The sequence below is a fragment of the Podarcis vaucheri genome, assembly GCF_965113315.1.
Source record: "Podarcis vaucheri genome assembly, chromosome: Z".
NCBI lineage: Eukaryota > Metazoa > Chordata > Lepidosauria > Squamata > Lacertidae > Podarcis > Podarcis vaucheri.
Genome location: NC_138758.1, coordinates 25,922,197 through 25,949,741, shown reverse-complemented (window position 1 = coordinate 25,949,741; position 27,545 = coordinate 25,922,197). Strand labels below are relative to the sequence as shown.

Here is a 27,545-nt window from a genome sequence, read left to right as displayed (position 1 = left end):
TCATGCATAAGGTACTTTGAAAGACACTGGAGAACTGGTGCCTGTGGAAGAGTTAGCAACATGTATGGATATAGAGCACAGCAGTAGGGGGTTTGTAAGCCTGTGAAAGAGCACTGCACTTGGACACTGCTGTTTCTTTTATCTCTGCCCCTTCCCTCTTTGGCTGTACTCCAGGCCATAAGCCTTACCCTTTGATTGCTGGGCCCACCAGACACATGGACCCTTGGAGGTGGGTTTTCATGTTGCAAATTGGGGTTCCCGTGCTTGAGCAGTTAGAGACCACTCCCGTAGAAAGTCCTCTGCTAAATGGATAAATAGCCTGACCTTGCATAAGGCTGCTTCCTGTGTTCTGTTATAGGGTGCCTTTCCCTATACCTTTTTTAAGTTATGCAGCTGGAGCTTGTATATATCACTTTTTCTCATAAGCCCTGGTCTCATCATTGCTCCCAGTATTTTGGAATCACGAACAGCAGCATTGCATCAATAGACTTTCAAGTAATTTTGTAGAGATAACCCATCCACACCCACCCCATGCATGTGGAGCTTTGGCATTTGGTTGTCTGATGTGTTTCTTTCATTATAAAAGAAATGTAGAGTTGTAGATTTCAACAAAAGTTTATTATGTTTTGGAGTAACAAAAGAATCACTGCAGTTTTCTCACCCCTCATCCTGTTACACATGTAGCATTGGAAAGGGACCCCAAGGGTCATCTAGTCCAACCCTCTGCAATGCAGGAATCTTTTGCCCAACATGGGGCTCAAACCCACAACCCTGATAGAAAGAGTAACCCTACATCACTGATCACAGTTGAGTGGGAGAGCAAATGTGTATTACTCATTGGTAACAAATATATTCTATAAAAGCAAATAACAGGAAAAATACAGATTTGTTTGAGTATAGAGACTGCAGTACAAGACAGAAGGAAAATTAAACTAAACAGCTAAATACTTCATCCAAAAATTATATTCATGTTATAAAAGGAAAAAGACATCCTGTCATCTTGACTATTAAGCATCCCAGTGAAGATACAGATGTTAAAAGTTTTTTAAAAAGGTAAAGGGACCCCTGACCATTAGGTCCAGTCATGACCAACTCTGGGGTTGCGGCGCTCATCTTGCTTTATTGGCCGAGGGAGCCAGCGTACAGCTTCCGGGCCATGTGGCCAGCATGACAAAGCCACTTCTGGCGAACCAGAGCAGCACACGGAAATGCCGTTTACCTTCCCGCCGGAGCAGTACCTATTGATCTACTTGCACTTTGACGTGCTTTCGAACTGCTAGGTTGGCAGGAGCAGGGACCGAGCAATGGGAGCTCACCCCGTCGTGCGGATTCGAACCGCCAACCTTCTGATTGCCAAGTCCTAGGCTCTGTGGTTTAACCCACAGCGTCACCCGCGTCCCTCAAAAGTTTACATGGGTGCAAATTGAACACCATAATTTTATCAGACAGCCCAAGCTAGATGATCCACGGTGTTAAACTCTATCCAATATTTAGAAACCATATCAGCAATCTTTACCTTGCCTATTTATCATCACTTGGCAGGGGCGGGGTAGATATAAAACTGGGGCGGGATTGATGCAGGCAAATTCAGCAGTGACATTAAATTTAGATACCCTTAACTTGAAACAAGTCCTCATTGTCCTCCAGCATTTCCTCTAAAGGATATTTGGTTGAGAGCTATGATACAAAATGAAACCTTAGCAGTTTTTAATGGGAACAAAGAAATATACATGAATGCATGGGTACACAGGGTGTAAATGCTGTAGTCCAATATACTCTTACAGCAAGAGAAGTATACATTATAATACTTGTCAATGCATAACTTTCCATGAGGATGTTTTTCTCAAAGAAGCTGCTGCATAGGAGGATGTTTCTGAAGTTCCCTCTGATTTGAAGAGGAGGCTCAATGAGCTGCTTTTAGGAAAGTTGGGACTGAGAAGGCCCATTGCAAGACAGAGCTGGATGCAAGCTGCTTTTGATCATCCCCATAGTAAGTGCAGTTATTATGTAGGATGAAAAATGTAGTTTGGCAGATAGAGTTATTCTAAGTAATAACTTAAGCTGTGAGCAGTTGAAGAGCTACAGTTGTTTTAGAGCCTAAAACATCTCATCCCATTTAATAAGGAAAATATGAAAGAATAATGTATCGGCACAGTATTGTAAGTGCTTTAAAAATATGATTTTTACATATATCTTAAAAGTAGGGGTTGCCAACCTTAAGCCATGGGTACACTTGCATTCTTAAGTGTGTGCTATGGGCTCCAGACTCGGGGCACTTCAGTAGAATTAATCTGAGCCTGGAAAGTACTATAGAGATGATTGAAGGAGTGGAGAAGAGGGCTGCTCTTCCAACTTCCTCCTTCAGCTCTGTGTACTTTTCCAAGGGGAGGGGGGAAAGGTGACCACCCTGACCACCTCATAACCAAGAAGACAGTGAAGGGGAGAGGTCAGAGGTTTTGTGGGTACCAAGGCAAGACCTTAAGAGCATAGGTGCAACGTCTGTGATACGTGTCCTAAAGGAATAGTATCTGCCTTTCTTTAGCTGTTTGAAAGCATGGGGTCTCTAACTCCTTAAAGACCTGTGCTCCAATTCTGAAACCTACACACCAGTTGAAAAGATGACCAGTACTGCTAACCTGCTGGAGGAGAAGGGGGTGGCGAGGTGAGATAGATACTGTGCAGCAGTGTGCATGCAGGCCCAGGCCAGGGGACAAAGCTGCCATGCATGGTTCTGGGTCCTGGATGTTCATATACAGCCAAGGGAGTCACACGCTGAGCAGCCTTTTGTGCATGTAGGCCCTGATCCAAAAGGGGACCTGCATGTAGAATCCCTTGCTGCACTGGGGGAAGTGGTTAAAATGGTTGTGCTTTTTATAAATTTGTTTCTGGACAAGTTGCTGTTGGGTTCCCTTAACGTTGTGAGGAAAATTTAGGCAACTGGTTGGCGCTCCATTTCTTGTGTCACATTCTCAGGCATGGCAGCAACCTCAGGCTCCTCTGGGGTGCTGTATTCACTGGTCTCATTGGATTCTTTGCTTGGTGGAACAGCTGCCACTGGGGCACTTTCCTGGCTGGGCACAGCAGCGTAGGCAACATTCAGTGGTTCTTTATGAGCCACAGTCCTGCAAGACAACAAAGGAAGAGCATTAGTATTCAGAAATTTCATGCAAAACAGAGAAGGTTGTAGTACCTTTGGGGGTTTTTTTTATTTGGTTGTTGGTTTTGTTATGATTTTATGTATTTGATATTTTATGTGAACTGCCCTGAGACCTTCGGGTATAGGGCAGTATAGAAATTAAATAAATAATAGTAGTAGTAGAAGCAGTAGCCAAATCAATTAAAGCACAGGTGTCTCTAGGAATAGTTCTCCCTTTTCCTTTATTCCCCAACCCCATCACATTTTTCAGATCGCTCATGGTTTTGAAGATAACAACTCAACAAGCTGCACAGCTACAATGGCTATAAGAAGACAGAATTATAGGGTTGTGTCCAACACAGTGCTAAGTTATAGTACCTTGGTGTATACTGCAAGTAAAATGTTTTGCTTCAGCAGAATGTTGTAGTGCAACAGAATGCAAAAGCTGATTGCAAAGCTTATTGTGCAATGAAGTCACCAGCAACCTGTTGTACAATAAGTTTCTACTAGCCCAGCTGTTGTGCTGGATTTCTCTGTTGCACAGCATTAGAACTCACCTGTCTATTCGCAGAAGAGCCCTTGTTCTAGCAGACAGACGGCGGATATAGCCCATCATGTCTGAAGCAAACTTAGAGCAATGCCCTACCTACCCCATGCAGGCAGCAACTACAGCGGGTGGCGCTGTGGTCTAAACCACTGAGCCTCTTGGGCTCGCTGATTGGAATCCATGGAGTTTGCTCCCATTGTTCTGTCCCATCTTCTGCAAACCTAGCAGTTCCAAAGATGCCAGTGCAAGTAGATAAATAGGTTCTGCTGCGGTGGGAAGGTAAACGGCATTTTTGTGCGCTCTGGCTTCCATCACGGTGTTCCGTTGCACCAGAAGCGGTTTAGTCCTGCTGGCCACATGACCAGGAAAGTTGTCTGTGGACAAACGCTGGCTCCCTCGTCATGAAGTGAGATGAGCGCCGCAACCCCATAGTTGTCTTTGACTGGATTTAACTGTCCAGGGGTCTTTTACCTTTACCTTTTTTACAGCAGGTGTGAGGAACCCTTTTCAGCCTGAGGGACACATTCCCTCATGGGCAATGTTCCAGGGAAGTTGTGTGCCCATGGTGGGTGGGGCCAGAATAACAGTGGGTGGAGCAGTTGTTATGACTCTTTTTGAACTTTTGTATAGTGGGCTTCATTCCAACCACAAATATGTCAGGTTTCTGTACACATATCTGCAAGCAGGAACCATTACTACAGTTCAAATAAATATTTCAGCCAGGGAAAAGAACTGGAGAAGAGCATGGAGCGGAGCCTATGGGAATGGAGCGTGGCCAGTGGGGAGCCACAAGGGCCAGACAGAGAAACCTGGAGAGCTGCAAAGCTGAGCCCCCAAAGCTGAGGTTCCCCATGCCCAACTTACTGCATTTCACTGATTGCAGCTTTCTCTTTTTTCTTCTTTTCTTTCTCCTTTGTGGCTACAACCCAAACAATTACACCAATCAGAGCAGCTGCCAGAATTGCTGCAATTAATGCTCCAACAATAATGCCACCTTCTGAATCTGAAAGAATAGGGAAGCCAACTCATTTAATATATGGAATGAACTTGACAGATTAGAACCAATGCACACTGAGAAGCCGATGCTCGCCTTCTTCAGGTGTGCTCCCTGCAAAGCGAGAAAGGTGGTGCTGTTGGGGCAGTAGGCCCATTGCTGATCTTGGGACCCCAGCAGATGCCCCACCTCACCACCTTCTGGCACTGGCCCCTCAACAGGAAGGTTAGGAGAACATATTTAACCTTCCCTGCTGTTTATGACTAGCTAGCTGGAACACAGCCTGGAATTTTGTTGGTGTTGGGATGGTTCCTTTTTATTATTATTCTTTTGCAACTGAACGTTCTGAGTAGGTTAACAAAAGCTGGAAATGATTCTGACTCCACATTTCCTTTCAGGTCAGCAGCAATTGATGTTCTTTCAGCAGCTCAGCAGAGAGAAACAGTGTCACCAGTGGCAGCTCAAGGTTTTGGAGGGCCCCTGGGCAACCCTCCACGGCCCCCTCCCGCCCTCAGCAAGCCTGCCTGTTCAGTGCAGCAGGTTCAGGAGGCTTTTGTCAGTGGGATTTGCATTCTTGGCAGATGCCTGAGTTTGCCATCCCTGGCTGTAGCACCACATCTTTTAAATGTGTCTTTTCCTGTGTCTGTTCTGTTGTTCTTGAAACCATGGAAAGCACCTGTTCAGCTCAGGTCTTGTGTCAGCCCCAGACATCCTGGAGCAGCTAATATTTGGGAATTTCACTGAATAGCTATTCCAAATATAAAGAATGAAAAGGTTGACATAACTACAGCAAACTTACGTTTTGTAGTGAGGTCGATATGGCAGGTGCTGTTTCCAAGAGAGTTAATAGCTGTGCAACGGTAGTAGCCTTCTTCAAACTTTGTCAGGTTTCCTATTACCAAGCGACCACTTTGAGGAACTGTAACAAGAGAGAAGTTGAGGTTTAATTTGTTTACCTAAGACATTTATACATTCCCACCCCTACCCCCTTCAGTCAAAAAGGCTGCTAGAGCAGCTTACAAAAATCATTAATAAGAAGGTCCCTGCCCTCAGCTGCACAGCCTCAGGTGCACAAGAGGCATGATGCACAAAGGAAAGGGAAGAAGCGATGAAAGTAAGTTCAAGGTGGGGTCAGCTGCCTGTCAATCAACTGATGTCCTGATGACATCCAGTGACTGATAGGTGAGTGGTCCTGCCCACCTGTCAAAATCAGCACGGGCTGTGGGTTGGGAGAAAAGGGTCTGCAGGGAATTTGTTGCTGAAGAAGCACCATGCAGTACCGAACTCTGTGCTTACCAGATCTCCACTCAATACAGCTCTCTGCAGGAGTCTGATTTGCCAATGCATTCCCCCACAGGGAATGCACTGACAAAGAAGGACTCAGCAGGATTGAAGCGTGCCTCTGTGCCTATCCGCTGGTGTCACCCAGTGATTCCAGATGACAGGTGGGAGTGATTTTAAGGGAAAGAGATTGGCTTGCAGGCTTTGTTTGGATGGCTGTCCAGTCCCTAAGAAGGGAGAGCATGAGGGGCCCTGCAGTGGCCCACTGGGAGTTAGTTTCTGGACAACAGACAGAGGAGGCATGAAAGGGACCGCAGCACAGTTTTCCCCACTAGAGGGAGATGTTTTGTTTTGTTTTTATATTATAGCCATTCTTTCTAAATTTGAATCTATGCATATAAATCAGCATGTGCACATCCTATGCAAACCGGTGCCCTCTCTTCTTCTTTTTGGTTTTCTTCCTTTTGGGATGAACTGTGGGTGGCCACCCTATTCATGTCAGCTGTCTCATAAGGTGTCTCATAGCTCAGTGGTAGAGCACCTGCAATGTATGCATAAGGGCACTTGTTCAGTCCCCAGCACCTCCAGGTGGGGCAGGGAATTATCCGCTGTCTGAAATCCTAGAGACCCACTGCCAGTCAGTGTAGGCAGCACTAATCTAGGCTGGCCAACAGGACTGACTCAGTATCCTATGACAGATTGCATAAGAGGAAGGACCCTCTCTACCAGACTGGATGGAATGCTCTTGATTAGAGGCAGTTTTTGAAGTTTCCATGCTTGCCAAAGGGATTTAAAGATTTGTTGTTTAGAAGAGAGGGAGCAGCACTTTCCCTTGTGAATGAGGCACTGGATAATATTTTGTGGGCTTCAACTTCAGGAAGGTAAAATGTTAAGCAAGAGTGCCTAGCTGTTGAAGCAGGTGAATAGTGGGACTCTTCTGCATAAAGGGGTGACAGCTGTCCTTCTGCTGAGGTTTTCAAGCAAAGGCTGGACACTGACTATCATCAGGGTTACTTTCAGTGTAGAATAAAGGTAAAGGTAAAGGACCACTGACAGTTAAGTCAAGTCATGAACGACTCTGGAGTTGCGGCGCTCATCTAGCTTTACTGGGCCAAGGGAGCCGGTATTTGTCCGCAGACAGTTTTTCCAGGTCATGTGGCCAGCATGACTAAGCTGCTTCTGGCGAAACCAGAGCAGCACACGGAAATGCCGTTTCCCACTGGGGTGGTACCTATTTATCTACTTGCACTGAGTGCTTTCAAACTGCTAGGTTGGCAGGAGCTGGGACCGAGCAACGGGAGCTCACCCCATCGCGGGAATTCGAACCGCCGACCTTCCGATTGGCAAGCCCTAGGCTCAGTGGTTTAAACCACAGCGCCACCCTGCTTTATTCATCCCAGATGACCCAAAGCTTCTAGCTACTCAAGAGTTCGGGCAACCACCAGTATTTTTCAGGTGTCCTCTTTAAGCCACCACATCAGGCTTTGCATATTGCCTAAATCAGGGATGGGGAACGTGTGGCCCTCCAGATGTGCTTGGACTCTAGCCCAAATCAACCCTGCTTAGCATGACCCAATGATGGCAGCTGAAATCCTACGACATCTAGAGGCTATAGTTCTCCCATTTCTGATGCTCAGAGCCAGCCCACCCCTAAGGCAGGGTGAGGCAGTCACCTCAGGCGACGGAAGGGACAGAGGCTCTGCCACTGGTGATGAAGTGGCACCAGCAGTGGTACCAGCTTCCAGTGAGATCTCTCTAAAATCTCACAAGATATTGCAATGCATGCCAGATCTCAATGGAAACTGTTGCTGTTGCTTTGCAGGCACTGCTGCACAACCAAGTTAAGAGGGCCAGTCCTGCCGACATAAATTAATACACAGATACTACTTACTGTAGTTCCCTGTCACTTGTACGGCTGAATCTCCTGATACTCTGTGCCAGAGGTATATAGGATCAGGCATCCCCGTTTCAGAAAAGCAGAAAAGGGTGATGGCGTGGCCAATTTCAGCCTCCTTATCTTGAACAAAGCCGCAGTGAGGCTTGGAGGGGGGGACTAGAAAACAACAGCAGAAAAGGCAGATCAGTGAAGTTCTCCCTGAAATCTGTGGCATCGTTATAAATACGCCCTGTCCCAGTTATTCTAGAACTATCGGCGAGAAGTAAAACTTTATTTAAAATAAAATAAAATCACTTATTAGATGTTTTATAAGTTTTACATCACCAAAACATTTAGGATTAAAATAAATTAATTCAGCAGTACGAAAGAAAAACACAGGACTTTTAAATATATATATATGCATATAACAGCATTTTCCCCCAAAAAACTACTTTAGCACTTGTGCGGTAATATAGATTTATTTGCATATATGGAGCTGGTAGGGCAGGAGGCAGGAAGCCCAAGCAATAGGAGGAGCCAGAGCCAGTGACAGGCAGGGCCAACTAAGTCTAGTTTTGTCCCCATCTTCCTCCTTGATGGGTTCTGCAAGAGCAACACTGAGACTGAGAGGCTGTAATGAAGAAGTTAGACAGATGCCAAGGATTGGCTAAGACTGAGATTGGTGGGGCAGTGCCCCATTTGCCCTGAGAAACCACCCTCCACTGCTTCAGGGGGCTACTATCACCCCCACCTTTTAGGATGGGGTTTTAGGGGGGGTCACTAAAGATTTTTATATTATTTCTGCAAACCTTTGTTCCTTCAAGTCAGCTGACATTTCTTCCCCATTTAGGTGGTGCTGTTTTGCCTAACATAATGGCTGGCATTCAAGAGAACTGAGTTCCTTTGTAAGAATATATAACAATAATGATAAGGCACTTCTCTGTAAAAAAATATCCAAAGCTGCTTATGATGAAAGTCACCCAGTAAAAACACTTAAAAAGACTCACATAAACTGACAGTGTAGCAACAATCAAGAGTCAGCAGAGCAGGTTTTAAAAATTCAGGGGGGGGGGAGATGCATGTGAAAGAGCCATGGATCACCCATTAGAACCATGTTGTTCTAACATGTTGACTGTGCCTCTTGCAGTCAAAAGATTGCCTAGAAAATAATGTGGCCCCCAGGCTTTAAATCAGCTTCCATCAGCCCCAGCTAGCATGGCCAATGCAGGGGTGCTGGGAGTTGTAGTTCAGCAACATCTGCAGGGCCACAGGTTTCAGTTTCAGTTCATTACAGCAGACAACAGACATGGAGCCAAAACAAGGCAATTGACAAACAAGTGAGAGGTAACAACATGCTTGATAAAATCCCAACGTATGCAGAACTACAAGGTGTTAGCAGACCTTGCTGTTTGGATGAATTGTATTGGAATAAGGACTTAAAATTTCTGGAGTTCAAAGGCTTTACTCATGCAGGAGCTATTTACAGAATACGTGGAGATAAGAGAGAGAATGTGACAGACATATTGCTGGGAGAGAGCAGCAAACAAAATGGCTCAGCTTTTAAAGGTGAAGTTAACTTACACAAAACAAAGATTACAAGAAAGTGCTGTTTAGGTTGCTATCCAAACAGTGCCCTCTTGTGGTTTAAAGTAACACATGCATTAACCAGAAACTCAAAGAATTACCGGTAAACATCGTTCTTTGAGCAACCATAGGATGAACTCACCTGCCCCTGCCTCCAAAATAGTCCAACAAAAACTAGACATACTATACACCTAGAATGCTATATATCAGCTGGAAAAGAAATATGAAAACCAGGGGACTGGAATGCCAGGGAACAACTGGCTGGAGCCCTGATCAGGAGTTTTCCAGTTAGGATCTGTTAACACTGAGTCTGAAATTCAACATAGTGTACAAAATCAACAGGGATGGTACATAGAAGAAGAAGAAATAAATAAATACCTAGTACGCTGACAGACATTGTTTTTTCACCCTGGGTATTTGGGTTTTCAGGGTTGAAAACTTCACAGGTATAAATACCAGAATCTGATGCCTGCATGTTTAAGATGGTTATTGATGCATTTCCTAGTCCGGTGGCGGCTCGAATGCGACCATGAAACTGTCCATAAGAATTCGAAAAGGATCCCCGCCGATAATAAATCTGTAGCACAAAATTTAAAGTCAATCACAGTCATCGTAATGAAATAAGACATTTGTATTTTCTGTTTTTTAAAAAATATTTGCTTCCAGTATCTCTATGTTATCTTTCAATAGAGTGAAACAGTTGTAAATTCAAGTAAACAGAGTAAAACTAGAGTCATATTTTTGAGCTCCACATGATCACAGCACATATTTTAGGGTTGCCATATTTCAAAAAGTGAAACTCCGGACACAAAAGTTGTTGAGCTTTTGTTGCTGAGCTGTGTCATTGACACAGGACTTTTCCATAATTCTGGCATCGAGTTGCCAATTGCCAGTGTCACATTGATCAGTATAGCTGCTTTGCAAAACGTCATGAAAAATAAAGTGAGTTTTCTGCCTCTCTGCTGCCAGCAAAATGGACCAATAATTTCTACTAGTTTAAGTTATAATGATCAATCTCTGTCACCCAGCAGCAAAATCATTCTATTTACTTTACAGATCAGCTTGATTGTATTCAAAGAAACACTCATGCAAATGGATGCAGGATTGGCTATTGCTTATCATCAATGTTATCTAGACACTGCCGTTGACTGAAAGCAGGCTGCACCCTAAAACTACCAAGGGCTGTTGGTTACTGCAATCAGGAACATCTCCCCCCCCCCAAAAAAAGGGTCACACAACTGAAAGCTGTTGCTTGTGGCTGTTATATGCAACATTGCATCTCCTTCCCAACTAAAAGGAGTGAAATGGAAAGATTTAAAAGTCACAGGGGACTAGAAAATGGTATAAGGGTGCCCCCAGAATGTCACTCTGCAGGAATGATTCAATCTCACACCAAAACTTTTAGATGTGAGCATTTAGAGTACTGTATTTTTCACCCTATAGGGCGCACTTTTTCCCCTCCAAAAATGAAGGGGAAATGTGTGTGCGTCCTATGGGGTGAATACAGGCTTTTGCTGAAGCCTGGAGAGCCCCACCGCCAGCCCCGCAAGCTCGGGGGACAGCGGGGAGGCGCAGCACACCATCCCGCTGTCTCCCGACGTGGTTTGGAGGCTGATGGCGGGGAGACGTGTGCTTCTCCTCGCTGCCAGGCCCACAAGCTTGGGGGACAGCGGGGAGGCGCAGCGTGCCATCCCGCTGTTTCCCGACGTGGTTTGGAGGCTGGCAGCGGGGAGAAGCCCGCTTCTCCCTGCCACCAGCCCCGCAAGCTCGGGGGACAGCGCAGAGGCACAGCGCGCCCAGGCTTAGCTTCGCACAGCTCTCCGCAAGCCGTGGGAGCCCAGCGCTGGGCTCCCACGCTTGCGGAGAGCTGCATGTTCTGGGGGCTGGGGTCGGGGGAAGCTCGGGCTTCCCCCAGCCCCGCGCCTGGGGGGGAAATAATTTTTTCCCCTTTATTCCCCCCCAAAAAAAAAAATTAGGTGCGTCCTATGGGCCGGTGCGTCCTATAGGGTGAAAAATACAGTAGATTAAAAAGCTTTGTCACTCTAGCACACTCACAATATTTTTAAGTGTGTGTGTTGCAGTTTGGAAATTGATGGGGAAATGCACTCAAATGTGTGGGGTGAACGAAAATCAAATCAGCACAAATGCTCATTGTCATATAACCTACTTACAAACAATTCTGAACAAATGCTCAGGAAAGACCAGATATAATCTTACCTCTGCATAAGATTTGGGCAAGCCAATCAGGGCAAATGCTCACTAAACGGGGTAATCTGGAAAAGCCCTAGCTGAAATGAAACTATGTGAATAATTTTAGGGTAGTTGGCCACCAAAGGCCTTATTTTCTTCTAAAACCAAAGGTTTTAACTCCTGGAAGAAGAATTGTTTATGATGGCCCTCAGATCAATTAACATTCAGTGCAAAAAGAAAAGATACAACAAGTACAATTAAAATGCAGATACATTTTTTTCCCTCTCAAGAAGCCAGCAGAAAACTCTCTCCTGATCTGCACTGAGGCCAGAATTTTTTTTGCGACCCCCTCAGCAGGGCTGGCCCAAGACACCTTGGCACCTGAGGTGAACCACAAAATAGTCCCACCACCCTGTCAGGGAAGAAAGTATGAGGGAAGATCTACATCAGGAACAAGGGGAGGGGGGAGATAAAGATCTACAATGGGATCTGCTGCTCTTGTGCCTCCTGCCTCCTGAGATGGTCACCTCACCTTGCCTCTCAGTGATAAAAGAGAACACATTCCTTAAAAGCAAAACAATACCAAATTTCTGGGAGAAAGATTCACAGAAAAGTTATCAACAAAGAGATAATATAAAGGCTTGACACCTACACAGAGAACTCAACATGGTCAAAATCTGACCATCAGCTAATTCTGCCAGCAACTCTACTCTTTCCTGAGAGATATACGGAATGCATTTCCTCTGTACAAAAACAATATAAAAAGAGCCTGCTGATCAGAACAAGGGCTCATCCAGTCCAGCACTCTGTCCTCATGGTGGCCAATCAGATGTCCAGGGGAAGCCCACAAACAGAACCTAACTACAACACGGTGATACCCAGCAACTGGTAATCAGAGACTAGCTGCCTCCAACATGGAGGTAGGGTATAGCTGTCATGCCTAGCAGCCAACCACTCCTGCAAAGAGAAGTGTACTGGTAATGTCAAAGTTCAGGAGCTCACCATGGCAGCTCCTGTAGCCACAGTCCACAACCCCGATCCACACTATGCCTGATGTAAATTTTGGAGGTCCCTTGGCACCCCCAGGTACAATAAGTCTACCTCAGCACTGACATTACCACCTACTCCTCCCAATCATCTTTTCTACCAACTGTCTGCATGCCAGGTAGAGGAGTAGCAAGCAAGCAGTCAGTAGCATCTACTGCTCCCTCTCTGGCCCTCCATCCAAGCCAGTGATAGATGAACAAATAGGTTGCAACAGGAAAGAGAAGGAGCAGGTCCAGTGGGTCAGCTGCACATGCATTACCTATGAATCCCTTGCGCACATAAATATACACCCCAAAGCAGCAATGCACAACATCATTAAGTTTCAGCTGAAGGTATTAAATATAAATAAACAAGAGATTACAAACAAATACCACATATGCGGGTAATATGACCAAGGGCAGCCCTAAACATAATAAATTGCAATAAGCCAAACAGACCAGAAATCCTTAGCGGTAGAGTCCTACACTGATGGCACTTCTAAGGAGACAAATCCATTCCTTGGTCTTCCCTGGTAGAACCATGGTTTTCATAACCTGCCCTGAAACCCAAAGAGCTACCTCTGTTATTATCTATTATGATTGCTCCACAGTTTCCTTGAAGGATCAGGGAAGCCATGAGAAGACATCACTATGGCTTTGAACAAGGGTGGGGAACATGTGACCCTCCAGATGTTGTTTGACCTATCAGCTACAGGCAGCATAGACAGTGGTCAGGGATGATGGGAGCTATAATCTAACAAGAACAGGAGAGACACAGGATTCTAGAAGAAACCAGTAGCTACAGAAGAAGGCACTAGCCCTTTTAATTATCTATCCAGGGGTGAGGGGTGAAGCCCAGGCTATAAAATTTGGCACTTGCACCAGGACACTGTTGAGAGAACTCGTATGTTCTGCCTCAGCTGCAGGATCACTAGCTATGGTCACAAAACCCACTCGTAAAGCCTTCTCCAATGTGCTGATCCTGTTTTGCCTAAACTTCCTGTCTGGTTGGACCATTGGGACTACTGTCCTCCTGGTTGCATGGTCCATCACCTATACACCCACCATGGTTACTAGAACATGGATAACTATTGCAAGGTTATATCTGTCCAAACATGGTCATAGTTGGTGAATCTCCTGAAGCTGAAAATAGACACTCTTTGCTACCAAGGACACCTGATGCTCAAGTGACAATTCTGGATCCAAGAGCATCCCCAAGCTATGAGCCTACCTCTTTAGGAGGTGCGCAATTCCATCAATGGCAAGTTGAACACCACAAAATTATACAGATGAACCACCCACCAACAAAACAAAACAAAAAGCCCCAACCACCAACAGTGTTTTGTTAACCACCCACCAACAGTGCCCCATCATTTCTGGATTGAGTTTCTTAGTCCTCCACCAGTCTGCTACCATGCCCAGGCACCAGTTCAGAACATCGGCTGCCTCTCTTGGATTAGATGATTAAAAGATATAGAAGTGAGTTTGGATTATTTCCCTTTTTAGCATCTGCCAAATCTGCCAATTTCAGTTTCTCAGTCTTAAATTCAGTTCTCTACATTTCTGCAGTAGTTCACTCCCTACCTCCCCCCCCCAAAAAAAAATCCTCATGAGAAATCACCAGCATTTTAATGACATTTTTCCTAATATACACATTTTTGCAAGCAGTTACCCTGAATGCATGCTTGTTCGTCATTTTCACTAATATATTCATTTATATACCCAGTTGCCCCAATATACACATTTTTGTACATATTGCTTGGTTGCCGAACCACATCACAAAATTTGGAGAAGTCCAAATTTCAAAGGATAGCTGAGTCCTTGACTGCAGATTGTTCTGGAATTAAGTACATTAATATTCAAATCCCAACTGAACTAATTATCAACTGGGGTACTTTGATTCCATCACATGAGGACTTGCTGTGATAAAATGAAGATTAATCCTGGGTATCACCGTGTCTTAAAACTGTGTGAGGAAGAAGGTTAGAGCTTATATTTGAGAAAACCTAACTCCAGAAACCTGCAAAGAGGATATAGAAGAACATAAATAACAATGCTAGATATCAAAGTAATATGTTATAATGAGCAGCCATTGGAAAACTCAGTTTCATAATGAAAAATAAAAACATTTCCTTAGAAAGCTAAAGTTTAAATACGTGCATATTACCTCTCATGTGTTATGGAGCAGAAAACTGGACCATGACACAGAGAAACATGAACAGCTTAAGAACAACACAACATGCCATGGAGCATGCAGTTTTAGGAATATAATTCAAATACAGAAAAACTAATAACAGAGATCAAAAGTTACAAATATAGTGGAAAAGGACGCGGTTAAAATGGACATGCAGAATCGGTGGCAAGAGGTGACTCAGGCTGCTGGAACAAAGCGGTGTTAGTATGGAGACGCTACAATTGCAAAAGACCAAGGGGACGATGTGATGGATGATGGGTGGATGAACTAAGAGCAGGGATTATGTGGATGCAAGAAGCAAATAGCAGAAAGTGATGGAGAGAACTTGAAGAGGTGCAGATCCAAAGACGGACTTGAGATGCTGTAGAAGAAGAAGTTTGCCTTACCTTATTAAGCCAGCTACACCTTCCCCGTGCATCTGTTAGGTACACCATCATTTGACAATGATCGATGGTCTTTTCATCAATAAGGTGGCACGGGGAAAGCTGCATTTGAGTAGAAATGGGCTGAGAGATGAGTTGTGACTTTGAGTTTTCATACAAAACACAGAGCACTCTTTCAGTGGAGGCAGCTCTAAACGAGTTGGAGGGATACTGACATAAGAGGGATTTGCCAGGTTTATGGGTTCAGCCCTGGGACTGGAGTTTTGGAGTCCATTCTCGAAGGGCCAGAGTGTTGGGCATTTTTCAGCCTGAAAGCCACATTATCTCATGGGGGCTGCTTGTCAGCGATAGGTGGGGCCAGAGGCAAAACTGGGAGGAGCAACAGGTGTGATGTTTACCTTTGGACAGTGAAAGCCAGAGGTTTCTACACGTGACCACCACCTACCCACACCTGTCTCTCTATCCAGGAAAGCAAAGTACATTATTACAGTTCAAGAACATATTCCAGCCAGGCAAAAACACACAAGAAGGGCACCGAACAGGGGAATTGATGGGTGGAAGGCAACGTTTAGGACTGATGCTCCCCATCCCTGCTCTTGAAATATCAGAAGCTGCCTTATACTAGGTCAGATGGTCAGACCACTGTATACCACCTGACTAGCCGTGGCTCTCCAGGGTTCCATGCAGGGGAGATTCCCAGTCCTACCTGGCAATGCTAGGGATTGACCCTGGGACTTTTTGAATGCAAAGCCGATGCTCTGCTTACTGATCTACAGCCCTTCCTCTGTGTGTTTGATTATCATTAAGAGGGAGGGGACAAGTCCAGGTATGAAGGCATTCATAATTTCTAAATCATCAGATAGACATGGAAGCTTGTTACCTTAACCTGGGATCTTCTCCCAAAGGAAGTAACCAATCATGTTGGAAATAAAGGTTTCATAATATGCCATCTAAATTAGGGAGGTTACAGGTATGATGTCATGCATCATAGCGGGATTATAGTATTGCAGAGGAACATATGAAGCTCCTTATGCCAAGTCAGGCTGTTGGTCCATCTAGCTCAGTACTTCCCATACTTTTGGGGCCACCACCATCCTGGTTCCATAAGATCATCAACAATGCCCCTACCCTACAAGTAGCATTATTAAGAATAGTGGTTTGTATGACTCACTAAGAAAGATAACCACACAATAAAATTCAACACAGTAGCAGTAATAGTCATAAAGAACAAATTAACTGTTCAATTAAATTAATACATTCACATTACATTCCTTTTTGATTAAATATTTTCATGGCACAGTCAATAAACATTGAATTGTAGCTATACCATTTGAAGATGTCAGCGTCAACATAAACTATATTCGGGGGTTTTTAAAAATACGCTTTTTAATAGCTGTAGTTCCCCTGGAAAACTAACTTACAGGCACAAGTGTGTGTGTGTGATGGATGCACACACAAATAAATATATACGCTGATCTAATATTGTAGTTGGAAAAAGAATGCACAGCAAAGAATACTGCATGAAAAATATTTTTAGGCATTTTTACTCATGAAAGCATAAGGGTGAAGGAAATTATAGCAAAATAGTTATATATAACTACTTAACAAACATATACAAACATCACCTACCACAGATGTACAGTAGCTAATTTATAAGAAAATCAGTAGCTATTGTCAATAATTGGCTATCTTGTTACTTGTGACATTTCAGAAGCGTAAATACAAACAAACATTACCAAAGTAAATAGTTTTGAAAGAGATAAAAACAGTAAAATTTAAACACAAAGCGAGAGAGTGGTTTTGTACTAGGTTCTAGCCTGGTCATAAATAGGTGATCATTGTGCACATAGGGGCCCATGTTCCTATCACCCCCTTGGCTCTTAGTGTCCTGCCAGGTAATCCCAGCACCCAGGTAATCCCAATCCCACTTTGGGAACCACTGATCTAACTCATTACCTTCTCGCTCTCTATGGAGATTCTAACTCATTGTTGTCTAGGCTGACTGGAAGCCGCTATTCAGGGCTTGAAACAGGGTTGTTGCTTTAACTAGCTCTCCCTGGAGTTGCCTGGGATTGAACTTGGAACTTCCTGCATGCAACATACCTACTCAACCTCTGAGCTGAAGCCCTTCCATCTAAACCTCAGGAGAGCAAGTTTAAATCATACTACAACCTTTGGATGTTAGCCTTGGCATTTCATAGCAGAATTATTTTAAAATGCTATTGCAAAACACACTCAGCATTTTGAAAGAGAAAATCTTGCATCAAATAGGTTGTTCCCCTCCCCAACCCAATAATGGTTGCTCCGTTATTTCCAGTGGAAAATAGAGACAGGAATCCCACCAAATGACACCACAACAATCCTATTCCCCTACCCTGTTTTTTCACCATATTTATGGGCATCTGTAGTTCCATCTCCTGACCCCTTGCGTATCAGAGTTTTGTATATGGGGCTCCATCCCATGACATCAGAAGATCCTGCCCCCTGGTTCACAACAGCATGAGTCCCTGTGCACAGATTCAAAGTCTTCCAGAGTATTGTTTTCTGTGTCTGGCCTGATTCTGTGGTGGACCATGGCGAAAATTATCAGGCTGTGCTCACAGGGTGATCATATTAAAATATTGGGTTGTATATTGGATTGAACAGACCCTGTTGCTCCTTGAATAGAAGTACACAACCTGAAGGCATAGGAGAGGATGAGGGAGATGAGTGGTTGCCTTGGACTAGCATATGGAATTCTGTTGGTTGGTAACTAACCGCACAATCCTAGGCTTGTCTTCTGAGAAATGAGCACCTCTGAGTTCAATGGGGTTTACTTCCAGGGAAGTGTGTGCAGGATTCCAACCAGAATGTGGTAAGAATCAGTAGCCAGTAAAGTGAGATACAGGGAAGTAGCTAACAGGACCGTTCCCCAATCCAACACATTTGCAGCCACTGTCCTCAAGTCAGAGCAGCTTCAAGTATTTTATTTAAGGGTATATTTAAGGGTGGAATTTAAAAAAAAGGCATGTAAAATGACAGATCCCTGCTGTGAACCAAGATTCGCTGCTGTGTCACATGGGCTAGCAAGCAGGGTGGGGCAGAGCTGTTTACCCTGGCTTCCTAGCACAGAGGTTGCTCCTTGTAACCGAGATGAAAAGGGAGGGAAGGTCAACGTGATGTGGGCCTGCACCACCCCACCTTCCCTGCTGCCCCACCCTTCTCCCTCTTGGTTACCAGAGCAACCCAGGTTGGGAGGCCACATAAGCAATGTCTATCCCCACCCCACCCCACCCCATTCCACCCCAATGGCTACTACTGGTCGCATGTGAAATGCTTCCTTCATCTTGTGGCTGCCAGGATAAAGAAAAATAGGGGTTTTCCTCAAGACGGTTAAAGGATTAATCCCTGTTCGAAGTTTATGTCTCCTTCTGCTGTCCCAAGGACGTACCCACTTCCAGGGAAACTTAATTATTGAGTAGAGCAGTTTGATCTTATCCTCTGGTGGTCAGAAGTGACAGGAGGGTGCCAGCACTTAGCTGACCTCCTGGCAGCAGAGTTACTGCTACTCACTGGTGGGAGGGAGATAGTTGGGAGGTTTGTATTGTGCAAAAGCACCAATGGAGCCATATGGTGCCCCTGCCAGTGTGTTTGCACCACATTGAACTCCATGTCACCTTGCCCTGCCCATTCTCCCTCCCAGTAAGGGGCATGACTCCACTACTGTGAGGTCAAAACGATTTTTAAAGAAATATTTGGGCCTTCCTTAGAATAACTTAAAACTGCATCAAAAACAGCAATTGGCATTCAAAGGTATTGGTAGCAGGTGATACATAACTAAATACATGGCTATATAGATATATTTCTTAAAGCTTCTTACTATTGGACGGTTCTTCGAATTGTGATTGTAGAAGGTCCACTGAATGAACAAACCAGATATAGACATCTCCGTTCTATATGTGCAAAGAAGAGTGACATTCGCACCAACGGTTGTGTTCACAGCAGTTTGTGGCATAGTCACAAACACACAGCTCACAGGTCCTGTGGAAAGCAAGGCCAAGAAGGTCAATCAAAGGCTGTGAGAAGCCAAGGAATTAATACACTGTTCCCATATGTTCCTATATGTTCCTTCCATTGCACCATGATCAAAGGTCCTATCCAGGTTTGCCAAGTGAAGTGCTACATGTGGGTAGGGGCTTTTCGGCTGTGGCATCAACTTTATAGAATGCCCTGGTCTCTGGAAAGGTTGGAGCAGGGCTGTAGCTCAGGGGAAGGGCACCTGTTCTGCATGCAGAAAGTCCTAGATTCAACTCCTGACACCTCCAGAAAGGCTGGGGAGTTTCCCCAGTCTGAAACCCTGGAGAGCTGCTGCCAGTCAATGTAAACGATGCACTGAGCTAGGCCTGACTCAGTTTTGAATGCTTGACTCTTTGCGCGTCGAGGTCCCCAGGTCCACCCCAAATAACTCACACATCACACCAAAATTTTAGTTTAAGGTTTTGGCATAACTTTGGCCACAACTTTATTAAAATACAAACATGTGAGTGGTTGCTTAGGCATTGGTTGCAACTAGCTGCCCCCACCGTGGGGGACAGTCTGACATTCCGCACACCTGCGAAAGTCAGAAAAGGGGAATACACTTGGGGGTAGCGACGGAGCAGGGAACCTGCCCTCAGCCCACCCCAAATGCAGCCAGGAGCTCTTGCAGTGGCCCGAGCCCCCTTGACAGGGTGGACAAGCAATAGTTAGCCCCCAATTCCTTTAACAGAATCCCTTGCAGCAGCAGCATTAGAGGGGCAGGCACAGCCAATCCATGCCCCTCAACCAAACAAACCATAAACCAATGCCTAACCGCAACCTTACAAGTTGTGACGATTTGCTACGCAGTAGGCAAAAAACCAACTGGCCCAGCCAATCTGCCAGATGGACAAAATTCCTACCAGGCCCCTGCCTCAAGAGCAGACGACCCCATAACAGGCATAGCAAGGTCAAGCGAACAACCCTAATTCTAGGGAGGGAGGGACGGGCAATCCGATGCACAGGCGAAAAGAGGAAGCCCTAGCCTCGTGCAAAGAGTTTTAGCATTTCTGCCTGTCAATCAACAAATGGCAACATTAACTTCTTCCCAACAGCAAGGGAAGCCCAATTGGATCAGTGGCCAACGATCAATTAGCCCGCCACACAACTTTGGAATGTCCTGGCGGCCCCAACCGCAACACGCGCTCTCTATGAAGGAGAACACGCTTTCTAAATTTGCCCCATCAAGTTAAAGCATGGCTTTTCGGGGTAGCTTTAGGAAGTCCATCAGGCTGCGGATTCCTAACTCCGTTGCTTTGGTAGTTTGCAAGACTCGTCTTCCGCAGTTATTTTATGTTGGAACAAAGCTTCTTGTGACTAACAATTAAAGACTAACCATTTTATTATGGCATTACAAGAATAAGTTTGTTAGTCTTTTTATAAGAACTTTGTTCTTTTTGCTGCAATACAGCTACTCTTCTAGAAGATTTACATTGGGCATTTTTCTCCTTTGTATTCTGCTGGGCATTTTTATTATGTTTTGAAGTGGTGCCATTTTGGCAGAATAGGTGCAAGAAGGCCATATGGAATTTGAAACTGATTTCCACCCAATCTGAACCTAAAGAACACTGGCATATATAAATAGAAGAAATAATAAAATTCCTCCAGGTCTGGAGAATACTTATTGTTCACAAATGAAAGGGACTTGATTTTGGCTAAGCATTTTATATTGTTTATTTATTTCAGTCACTTTCCACAGGCACAGATCGGAGTGGTTTTGCCTTTGCCATGCCACTTTGCCCTAGAAAACCCACACTTTTGTGGGAAATTGGCAGTCTGCAGAAAACCCTATTGCCATTTAGCACAATACTGCAGGTGTTCCCAGAGAAAAGCAGCATGGCAAACAGAAGTGTAAATGAGGCCTTAGTTGGATATAACCCACAGTATAAAGGTAAAGGACCCCTGACCATGAGGTCCAGTCATGGCCGACTCTGAGATGGGGTTGCGGCGCTCATCTTGCTTTATTGGCCAAGGGAGCTGGCGTACAGCTTCGAGGTCATGTGGCCAGCATGACTAAGCCACTTCTGGCGAAACCAGAGCAGCGCACGGAAACGCCGTTTACCTTCCTGCCGGAGCGGTACCTATTTATCTACTTACACTTTGACGTGCTTTCAAACTGCTAGGTTGGCAGGAGCAGGGACCGAGCAACGGGAGCTCACCCCGTCATGCGGATTCGAACCGCCAACCTTCTGATTGGCAAGTCCTAGGCTCTGTGGTTTAACCCACAGCACCACCCGCATTATATTTAAGTCTAAAAAGGCATGGGCATTCATGAGACCTTGTGCCAGCCTAGTGTAAATGTTTCACCTTATAACAATTGACTGGTGTCGTATCACGAACTACTTTTGAAACTCATTTTTCTATGAGACATACAGTACAGGTTCTTTGGATCCAGATTTAAGGTTAGTAATTAGGTAGTTCAGTCTTCCAAGTGTATTAACTCAGAAATAGGGATGGAGGAGGAATTCAGTTCAGCAGGCCAGGATTTTCAAATTCACACTTTCAAATGCAAACTGAAACACAGTGATCCTTCAAAAGTAACACATACCTGAATTTTGCAGTGCAGCTCCCCCAACCAAACATGCTTACAAAAACTGCATATATTAGAGGAAATTGTGCATAAAAATGAAGAAATTGGTGGAAATAATATACATAAAGGAATGTTTGGTGGAAATTGTGTACATTAATCAAAACTGCATATAAAAATATCTATATACTGAATGAATAAATTCACACTAAAGTGCTGGTGAATTTTCACAAGCATCTTTAAAAATATCAAATTGCTGTAAAATGTGACTTAGTGGTCAAATCTGACGTAATGGTCAAATTGCTGTAATATGTGGAAAACTGCATTTAAGATTAGAAAAATTAGAAACTGAGAACTGAAACTGACAGATCTCTCCGTCCCTACTCACAAATCCCACTGCATTAAATGGATCTTACTCCCACGTACTCCAACCCCCTCTGAATTAGTAATCTCCAAGTTTTAGAGATACTTTCCAACAGTTTAGAAAAAAATCACACAGCTATCAATGTATAAGAAGTCTTTAAGCTGTGGAAAAATTATTTTTGCTTTAGCTCTACCCCAAAATATATATTGCCTGTGTTGACCACAGCCCAAAAAAGATAAGCCCTTTCATTCTTGTTTAATTTCAACTGCTATATCGCATGAGTCTTACCTGTGATTGCTGCTAGAATTACAAGTATCTTCAGCATGGTTGCTGGTGTCTTCACAGGCCCAGAGAGAAAGCGACGCGATGCTGTTGCATGAAACAGCAAATCCCAACTGAGGACTTTAAAAAACATGCTCTAAGTTTCATTTTATCAGGTAGAGGTATTGGTAAGTCAATAAAACTTTTTTGTTTTTCAACTTTATCAGATTCATAAGACTGTTCTCAGGGTAGCTAGCTGTATGATTTGTTTAGCTGAAATCATTTCATTGGGTGTGTGCTGTTGGGATATGTGTTAATAATAAACCCAACAATTCTGTAGTGCACACAGGGCGAGATTTTACCATCATTATTCATGATGAGAAACCATTTCTGTGGCTACTGTACAGAATTGTAGTTGCGTTTCACTTGAGATGCAAGCTTCTAACTGATTACACAGATTCCAACAGAAGAAATAGTCTATGGGCCAAGAAGGGTGGTCATGACCATCTGGAGTGAATAAATGAGCTAGGCTCTCATTGGGAGATAAAAACACACAACCTTAGTTATGTATAAAATAGCAAAAAACAAAAACAAAACAAACCCACATAATATACAGTTTGGAGCTATACCTTTTGCCTAATTTGGACCCCAGAGGTCTCAAATTCACTGGAAAACATCCATAATGTATTAAAATAATTTGGGGGAGCAAAATTGAAAAGACACAAACAGACAGTGCAAAACCAGTAAGTCCGGCCCAGGGGAAATACATTCTGCCCCCCACCCCAGAGTTTCATTTCCCAGTCTTTAGATACTATATATTTTGGCTGGGGTTTTCTTTTTTTTTACAAAGAAAACATAATTAAGGTGGTTTTTGGTGAAAGCTATTCATTACAGATGGCCAACATGGCTGATAATTCTACTATGATCATATACTATCAAAACAAGGGTACCTTGTTTATTTACTCCAGATGGTAACAACCACCCCTTTCTAGAGCCCTGAACCCCAGATCGATATAGCTGCTGGCTTATGTAACCCCAAACCATGGGCTAGCAGTATGTGAATGAGCCTACCATCCTCTCAAATTTGCATCCTCCCATCCTCATGTATGGCCAGAAGGTGGAGCTTTTGCCTTTCATTTGAGTTAACGGCAGTTTGACATTTCACCTGAACCAGGGATTGCTGTTTAATACCAACAATCCAAGGGTTGTGTAGATGCAGAACCTTTTTCAGCCAGAAAGCCAAATCCCCTTCTGGGCAACTTTCTGGGGACCAGAGGTAAATACAAATTTTACCATTGAATAGTAGGCTAGTTTTCACGCTGGCCTCCTATTCCCCTACCAGGCAAGCAAGAGTCGTTATTAGATTTCAAGGACATATTCCAGCCAGGAACAGACATTCTCAAGCACTGTGGGAAACAAAGCCAGTGAGGTTTATGGTCTGGGGAAAGATGGTGTGAGTGGGGGGGGGGGGACAAAGTCTGCAGAGATTCCCAAGGATCAGAAATAGAGGCCTAGAGGACAGCATTTAGCCATCAGTTCTGATGTTCTCTGCTACTAATGCAGTACAAAAACCATGATTTACAGTTATGTCTGAGCAGAGCTTTGTGTCTCACCAATACCTATTCCTTGAAAAACAAACAAATGGGGGGGGGGGACGACCTATCCAGTCTAGTAATTGAGATCTGGTTATGCCAAACATCTTCCAACATTTTGTAACTGGCTATGCCCCTGCACTGCTGTTTTGTGGTCTAATAAGTGGGCCCTGGAGTTAGAAAGTTTGAGGACCCAAATGGATGGGGGCATGGGGGGGGGGGAGAGAGAGAGGAATGTCAGATGGAGAAGTCTGAGGGAGAAATAAATAGCCAAAAATATGCAGATACTCTGACTATTTATTTCTCCCTCAGACTTCTCCACATACTTCTTAAAGGCACTGTATTTTAGTCATTGCAGTGAAGTCTTAAATGAAAGTTGAATCAGGGAACGCTTGCAGTCTAGATTGTGTGAGGGGAGTGAAATTTTAAAACATTCACTTGTGATGCAGTTATACAGTGCCTCTAGAAATAAGGTATTTTCACCATTTCTTTGGCAAGTTACTTAAGACAGCATTAGGAAATCTGCCTGAGCTGCTAGGTAGCTTAGATATAAGGAAGCAACTCCTGATTTAAATGATCTAACTAGATTTACCACATTTTCAATGTAATGCTATGGTTGCTTACTCAAAAATAAGACCCACTGTTTTTAATGGGCCTTTCTTCCTAGTTAGTGCATTCATGATTGTAGCATAACTCAGATGGTAGGATCCACAGGGGTAACAGATCTGGCCTGCAAGGAATGCATCACCTGCCGCTCCTGCCACTGCTGCAATAGCAGCAACAGCTGCAGTACACTTCTTTGAGGCTGGATTTGGTCAGTGGCGTAGCGTCAGCACCCGGGGCAAGACAAGTAATTTGTGCCCCCTAACCCGTGGATTTGCGCCCCCTAACCCGTGGATTTGTGCCCCCTAACCCTAACCCCCAGGTGTTGCGCCCGGTGCGGCCGGCCCCCCCTGCACCCCCCACGCTACGCCACTGGATTTGGTGCCTTCTTGGTAGCTGCCCCGCCCCCGCCACTGCCGCCAATTGCACCTCTACAACAGCCTCTTGGTGAATAGGAGATGTTGCTGGTCTCCTCCAACCCCTAAGGAAGAAATGGCAGGAGCTGCCGTCTGGGGTCTCCTGGGGTCTGTGCCCAACAGCATGATTCAGAGTGCCCCATGGCCTTAGATTCCCGCTTAGATTCAGCTGTCAGGTAAGGTGGATTTCATTCTTCCCCTTGTCCCTGATGTAGAGCTTCACTCGTCCCTTCCTCTCTAGTGGGGAGATGCCATTTCACACCCTCCAACATTTCTCCAATTAAAATAAAAAGGTGAATGTACCCTTGCCCGTACGGGCCAATCTTGACAGACTCTGGGGTTGTGCGCCCATCTCACTCAAGAGGCCGGGGGCCAGCGCTGCCCGGAGACACTTCCGGGTCACGTGGCCAGCGTGACAAAGCTGCATCTGGCGAGCCAGCGCAGCACACGGAAACGCCGTTTACCTTCCCGCCAGTAAGTGGTCCCTATTTATCTAGGGACATTCTATTCTACATCAGGAAGCTTCTGATATACCTCTGTCACCTTGAGCCAATTAAAACCTCTCCGCCTGACCAACCTCACAGGATTATTGTAGAGGAAAAAATGTGTGAGGTAATGGATCGTGTACAACACCTTCCACAGACAAAGGGAATGAAATTAAATTTTTTTGCTATAAGCTGCCTTGAATCCCTGCCAGGGGAAAAGTGGGATATACTACTAGTAGGAACAACACCAACAACGGAAACTGAGAATGATCAGGAACATACCAGAGAATAAATCCTATTGAACTCAGTGAGTCTTACTTCTCAGTAAATGTCAGCGTCACGATTTCCTTTATTTAGTGCAGGCATTTTATTTTCAGTATCTACACACATACGCCCCCTCCCTCACGCCACTTTAAATTGTTTTCTGAAACATGGAGGGAAGGAAAAAGAAAAACAGGGACATTCTAGGATCAAATCAGAAACCAAGATGGTTTCTGTAATTCCTGTCCCTGGAAAATTGGGACACTTGGAGGGCATGCTATTTTGCGGTTCGTCTCAGGTGCCAAAATATATTACGCCAATTGCACACTCCTGTACATAACTATGTAAGTCCCACTGAGTTCAATGAAGCTTACTCTCTGTTAAGTTTGCAGGCTGCAGCCCAAGTTAAATCATTGCTCATTATCTTCTTTACCAATAATCTAAGCATGTCTACATTCATGCTTATAAAGGAGAATACATAAATTTGCTGTAAAACATGAAAATATGATACATTTGTTTCTATGTAATATTTTTGATTTCAGCTTAGTGAATTCAAACATTAAGGCTGCAGTCTAAACTTCACTTTCAATAAAACTTCCACAGAATTCAACACCTCTCTATTCAATAGAAGCTAGCTCTGAGTAGGTTTGGTTATGATTATGCAGTAAAATCTCTACCCTGGTTTTCTGGTCTTCATAGAGTTGGTGGGAAGGAAGGAATTAAGGTTGGAAAGGAGCTGATATTTGCCTCACAACCCTCAGCCAAACAGAAGTTATGAGGTCTGCCTAATGGATAGAATATGTTCCCCCCTTCCAAACCCTAGGTCTCTCTTGATATAATGCTGTGTCATCAACAGACTCAAATCATTATTTTCTGAAACAGACTCTCTACCAGCCAAGGCTTTCTCCAGCTGTTAGTGCAAGGTATTAACAAGGAACATTAGCTGGTGCCTGCAATATACATTTGAGAATATGCAGCTGGTGGCATGGAAACACTATCTCAAGATAGGCTGGAAAATTAGCTTCAGTACCAGGCAGTGCATGTTAACACATGAGTCAACACCAAACAAACGGAAAAGGCCAGTACTTAGTCACCTACATTTATACACTAAATGCAAATACAGTGAGCCTTCTGTAGAAGTAGAAAAGCATGGGCACTCTCACCCAGGAGAAAACTAAGGCCCTTAATCCACATCCAGACACTGCTAGTTCTAATCAGAGTAGGCCCATGGAAATTGTTAGGCATGACTATTCAGTCCATTAATTTCAATTAGGTCTGTTCTGAGTTGAACTTAATTGGGTTCAACCTATGGCATTTCACAGACAAGCCAGTTGCAGCATGTGTGTGCAGCCACCTTAATAAATTAATTCACTTGTTCCGTTGTTACTTCCGACAATGTCTTGAAGTTACTTACAAAAACAAACAAATACAATACATACCCCACATAAATATTATCTTTCAGTTTTAATGGCAGACTCAACGCTAATAATACAGGGGGGAGGCATTAAAAGAGGATTAGATAACTTTATGGCGGATAACTTGTTTTAAGTTATTTTTTAAGACTGCTTTTAATGCCATAACCCTCCCTGGGACTCTAGGGTGAAGAGCAGCAATAAAGAAAGAAAGAAAGAAATAGCCAGTGGTTACTAACCCTGATGAATACGGTCTGTCTCCACTATCATATGAGGGGTGCTTCTGAGGACCAGAGGCTGGAAAGAAACCACAGGAGCCAAGAGTGCAGTTGTGCTGCAGTTTGGCTTGTGGATTTCA

At 44.2% G+C, this 27,545-nt stretch overlaps 1 protein-coding gene across 1 annotated transcript; it reads right to left on the bottom strand.

Annotated features, from left to right (window-relative positions):
* Positions 1-596: 596 nt before the first annotated feature.
* On the bottom strand, positions 597-27,545 carry VSIG1 (V-set and immunoglobulin domain containing 1). The gene is made up of 9 exons (XM_082208661.1): positions 27,427-27,545; positions 22,446-22,559; positions 19,070-19,230; positions 15,214-15,312; positions 9,797-9,995; positions 7,850-8,011; positions 5,477-5,596; positions 4,548-4,686; positions 597-3,122 (listed from the first exon to the last, which is right to left on the bottom strand). Exons 1-9 carry the CDS (start codon positions 27,455-27,457, stop codon positions 2,930-2,932), a joined length of 1,218 nt encoding a protein of 405 aa, XP_082064787.1. The 5' UTR covers positions 27,458-27,545; the 3' UTR covers positions 597-2,929.

Bases quoted from the DNA above. Each gene is read 5' to 3' on its own strand.
- VSIG1 (XM_082208661.1), bottom strand. From the start codon at position 27,457: ATGATAGTGGAGACAGACCGTATTCATCAGG. The intron at 19,231-22,445 runs GTAAGACTCATG...TGCTTTCCACAG, and splicing joins AATTCTAGCAGCAATCACAG to GACCTGTGAGCTGTGTGTTT. The intron at 3,123-4,547 runs GTAAGTTGGGCA...GTTGTCTTGCAG, and splicing joins GCTGCAATCAGTGAAATGCA to GACTGTGGCTCATAAAGAAC.